Here is a 5,408-nt window from a genome sequence, read left to right on the forward strand (position 1 = left end):
CACTTGTACCATACTGTTTTTTTCCATGCGCCTTTTTTGCTGCATCCTTCCTTCCTTCCTTCCTTTTGGAATAAAAATATCTTTGCTCAATAATTAATCACTCAGAGACCCATCCATTCATCTATGTTAACCTAGCATTCTTCTTCTTCTTCTTCTTCATGATTTAGAGTAAACTTGAAAGCAGACTAAAAGGTCACTTTGATTCTTGAACAAAATACAAAGCATGGTCATGTATATAAATCAATGTTCTGCTATAAAAGATAATCAGTGTTAGACTTGTAAAGAAAGGCCAAGTTCCAGGTCTTTTTTTTTTCAAAGCACCTTTGTTGTTCTTCAAGCACTAACCCAGACTGCAGCAGTGCCACATCCTCTGTGGAGTTTTCAGACATGTCTCTGTAACCTGACACCTGACATCATCCGGTTTATTCAGTGAAACCAGATGTAATTTCCCTCCATGTTAGAAGAAAACTCCTCCCCAGGCCTGGAGCTCCCATTGTACTTCCTCAAAATTCAGCCGATATAAACTCACCCACTGACCTACTTCAGCAGCAAAGGAAGACCAAGTCAAACTCGGAAGAATTCCCTGAGCTTTTTGACTTTTGGACTTCAGGTAAGTTTGTTTACTGCTGATCTCCTAACACTCCTAACACACAAAATCTTTTTTGCTCTTTTGTGCGTGTTGTAACTTTATTGTTTTAAACTTTAAATCAGTTTGAAAGAACTGCTGCTTTCTGATATTTTAGTATTTAAGTAAAAACAACTCAGCTGAACTGAACTTAGACATAACTCTTACTTAATTACATGAACTGATTTTCAAGACCTTGAAAGAGATTTTTCCATAAATGTTGGTTCAAATATATGCATAGCTTTTCTGCAGCTAAGAAAGTGATCAGTCTTAAAAAAGATTACAGAACAATTTTGACCCAACTGCACATTAATAGAGTCATTCTTGGAAGAGGGAGGCAGGGAGACGTAACATTTACTGGCAGCCAGTTTGAGTTCTGGAAAGTTTGACATACCAATGCAAAAAAAAAACAAAAAAACCCACACATCTGGGAATGTGAAAAAAGTCATGAATGCTAATGTTTTATGCAAAATATAAATTTATTTTCAAAACATAAGCTACCACAGGGAGAAGTCTTGTGACTCATACACAGCATTGTGCACATATGCTGAATTACTGGCATGTATCATGGGATTGCTCTATTTAAAACATAGATTTTCACCCAAAGGTGAAGCCATGCTGTGTATAATCCATGAGTGTAGGAAGCAGGAATCAAAAAGAAAAAGAAAACAAAACAAAAGGAAATATTGTTTTCTGCTCTTAGTTAAGAGAAACTCCAAGGTCAGTGACCTTTACTGGAAACAAAGCCCACAAATGCAGACTAGAAGCACAATGTATTAAAATACAAGATGGACTCAGAAAGTCCAAGAAACAAAGGCAGAGAAAAAATTTCACACTGCCTGGACTTAAAAAACCCACAGTTAAAATGTTTGAATCACTGATGAGAGCGAGAGTGAAAACATTTTCTCAGTGGAGTTCAGTGTTTGAGACTTCATCCTGTAGCTGTCATTCACGTTTGCTGTCAAACTATATCCAGCATTGTCCGGTCTGACCCTGAAAACGAAAGTGAAATTCGTTGAAAATCATATAAGAATTATCCTGAGAGTTTCCTGTCTCAAACCAAAACATGGAACAGAGGTTTGTTTCCCAAGAAGTGCAACTTAGCATTTTGTTTTTTGTCACTGTGGCATGATTGAGATAATGAAACCAACCACATGAGAGTAAACCCCTGCAGAAACACAATGCTCTCACTGGATTATAGGAAAGCATATATAGATATCGATAGATATATATATTAGCTTTTATCCTTATGACAGTCGAGTGCACACAGGAAGGTTATAAATGAAGAAGTGACCTGATTCAAACCTAAGCTTCTCCAGGAAGTTCATATGGTAAACTGTTTCTGTTTCTGAATGGGAATTTTGACTGTAACTCCTCTCTTGGACACCCATAAGATAACACTGAGATATTTTATATGCGTACACATACCCTAATTATAATGTTGTGACACTTTTGAAATATGAAAACTCTATTGTAAAAAATAAAACTTTGTTAATAAAAAAAACTTTTGAGTTTGGTATAAATAAAAACATGAAAGTGTTTTTTGTTCTTTTAGGATGTTGCCACTTGTGTGTGTGCTGTTGCTGGCTACCTCTGCGCTGGGCCGTTTTGATGAATACTCTTTGGATGCCCAGTGGGAAGAGTGGAAGAGCACACATAGGAAAGAATACAATGGCTTGGTGAGTGTGTGTTACTATTGTTTTAGAGTTAAAATAATGATAAAATTAAGAGATAGAAATAGCACAAAGAAAACTTAAATATAAGGTAGGAAATATAAAGATTTTGTTTTTAAAAAGCAGATGCTTCTTTTTAAATCTGATTTTCCTGAAAGAGGACTTCTACAAATAAAACACTAAACCTGAAAACAAAACTGAGAGCAGTATTGGTGAAGCCTTTGGTGAATACATTAATTCTAAAATGAAATAATGAAATAAAAAAATATGCACATTATGTGCTTTCCCATCAAATGTGCATATCACAGTTTCAAAACATCATTGGTTTTCCTTATCTGATGCAACTTGCTCCTTGAAAAGGAATAGACATGACTGCACAATGCTATGTTTGACTTAAAAAAAAACCTCATCCAGTCTCAGCAACATGTAGTTATTTATAATTTACATAGTTTAATACATTTGCATACACATGTGGCAAAGACTCATATTTTATTTATACACAGCATGTTCCACATCTTAGCCCAAGACAGGCTTCTGTAAGTCTGCAGGCTAAGCTGCCCTTTTTAAGGAAGCTCCACCAGTTTCAGTTATTTTGGCAGAAACGCTAACAGCGGATGAGGTAAAGCCAGAGAGTCACAGAAGGAAGCATCAGCAACATTAACAGGGAACAAATATTCTTCCCCAGTCACATTTTGTTTTATATGATCGAATCAGTTATGTTTAAACTGTTGGTAATTTTACCTCCTTACTTGATGGCAGCACTGGTTGATCTTCTTCTTTGTTTTGGCTGAAAATTAAACAGACAGAAGCTTACCTGAAGCAGGACATGCAATTTTCTGTCAGTCCAACTTTCTCATCCATAACCAGTAGATGTTTGGATCCTCCTTTAAACTTTAAATTTTTGTTTTTTTGTTTAGTATAATTCAACACTTTTCAGTTTAAAAGACTAATTCAACAACTATGGGTATTTAAATCATTATTTAATGATATTATGAAACAAGAGGAGAAAAAAAATCCTAGCATATTTTGTAATTTAGTTTTATCATTAGCTTTTTATGTGCCATATCACCAGAGCCAGAAATTTCTAACAGAGGAAAGTCCTCCACTCCTCTTTCTCGGTTTCTCTGCGGCAAAAAATTCCCTATACTCTGTTTCTCTTCCTGGCTGTGAAGAAGGGGTTGTTTGCAGTTTGCTCTTAAACCATAGCGGACTGTGATTTACTCCATGAATGCTCACTGAGCATCTGTTATCCCTCTGCTCTTCACCTCAAGCTAGAGGTCAGCACTCCACAGCTGGGGCATGTGTGTGTGTGTTTATGTCTAGTTTTCATGAGTGTGTATAGTTACATGTGCTTTGATTCATGAACTGAATGTGCGTATATAGTTTTTATAACATGTGTTTCTGTAGTGTGCAGAAAAGACATCTCTCTCTCCCCCTCATGGTGATTTTAATCAGTATTTATGCACAGGAGAGCTTTTCAACCTTCTTTGAATTGGCATCACTGATCTAATATAATCAAAGTCACCTTACCATATTTACATTTTCCATTACTGGAATGAATATCAAGATGGAAATAATGCTTATAGTTATGCTAATCATTGGTGAGATTACCTAGACTACTAAGTAGAGCATATTTGATTTTCTCAATACCAAACACTTGGCTCTATCTCACTTCCATATTATAATATTACTCTTTCGTGGATGACACATAGTGGTGGAATTTGAATAAAGGACAAACTAATGTTTTAACCCACATATGTATAATCTGTAGGGAAGATTGTTGTGTGAATGTGCACTGGTTTAATTGACCTAATTAATGAAATGGGGCTGTAACACAGACAAGCTTTTTTTTAATCTGCTAATTATAATGCAAATTTGTCCTGTTTGCCTAGATTAGTTTCTTTCAGCTGTCAGGTGTTCGTGCATGAGTGTAGAAACAAGGAAAGCAAACTTTAAGACTGGAAAAAGTGTTTCTTTTATTTTTTATAAAGATTTTTTATAAGAAAACCATTCACACCAGTTCAAAAGTGAGGCTGCATCATCATCCTAGAAAGTAAAAGTCCTCTTGTTGTTCATATTAGGAGGGTCACTGTTGTTTCTAATAATAATGGAAGCAACGAAATGATAATGACTTCTTTATAACATCTGCTATAATATTTATTTGTGATACTTTTAAAGCTTCTAAAAATGTGGATTGTTTTGTAGGTGTAAGACAGGGAGCTCTTTTTTAACTTAAGTACAGTGACGTGTACTTTTGTTCCCCTCAGGGTGAGGAGGGGATCCGCAGGGCCATTTGGGAGAAGAATATGCGCATGATTGAGGCTCACAACGAGGAGGCCGCGCTGGGCATTCACTCCTTTGAGATGGGGATGAACCATCTGGGAGACATGGTGAGTTCAATCTTGTCAAATACCAGATAAAACTTTTTATTCCATGAAGTGCATCATAATTAATGACACTGGTTTAGACTTTGTCTAAAACCTGACAAAAAGAAGAGTCAGTGGACATACCATAGGTCACACTGCTCGTCCCAGAAGCCCGTTTCTGAAAAACCAGACGGTCTTACTGGTTGTGGATCGTCATGCAGTCTGGCACATCTCTGTCCTAATCACGACTCCATGTTCACTTTTTTTACATCTTGTTTTTTGACATGTATGTGATCCCAGCACATTACATCTCTATAAGACCATCTGTCCCTATTTTTTATACATGTCACTTGCAGTGTGTAACACACCAACATAGATTTGAATATACTCAAGTACTAAATATTTTGTTTCTTCTGGTACATCTTTCATGTATGACGCTAGACACAATCAAATCCACCTTTTTGAGAAACTGGAACAGCAAATATTTTGCTTGTTTGAGTAAGATCTGGGTAATTTTCACAGTAAAAAATAGCTCCTGCATGTCACATTCATGTTTTCTTCAGCAGTTTTGGCTTTTTGCAGCTGCAGTCGGTTTGTCATCTCTGCTTTTTTTATTCACTAATGCATGCTGCAGCCCCTTGATGTGAAACTGGGTTTGGTGTCCTTAAATCAGCCGGTGTCAGTGACATGCCAGCGTGGGTTGTGACTGATGGTGGCTTTTTTTCATCAACACGGAGAGGCTTT

The 5,408-nt window shown here is 36.5% G+C and overlaps 1 protein-coding gene across 1 annotated transcript in view; it reads left to right on the top strand.

Moving 5' to 3' along the window:
• The first annotated feature begins 473 nt into the window (after positions 1-473).
• ctsk (cathepsin K) overlaps positions 474-5,408 on the top strand; it is an 11,003-nt gene continuing 6,068 nt past the window's right edge. Inside the window, exons 1-3 of the mRNA XM_005739201.1 lie at positions 474-610; positions 2,181-2,304; positions 4,566-4,688. Coding sequence (XP_005739258.1) covers positions 2,182-2,304; positions 4,566-4,688 — 246 coding nt within the window. The 5' untranslated portion in view covers positions 474-610; position 2,181. The remainder of the gene's footprint in view (positions 611-2,180; positions 2,305-4,565; positions 4,689-5,408) is intronic.

Source organism: Pundamilia nyererei, unplaced genomic scaffold (assembly GCF_000239375.1).
Source record: "Pundamilia nyererei isolate P.nyererei 1_Seehausen unplaced genomic scaffold, PunNye1.0 scaffold00090, whole genome shotgun sequence".
NCBI classification, from domain to species: Eukaryota; Metazoa; Chordata; class Actinopteri; order Cichliformes; family Cichlidae; genus Pundamilia; species Pundamilia nyererei.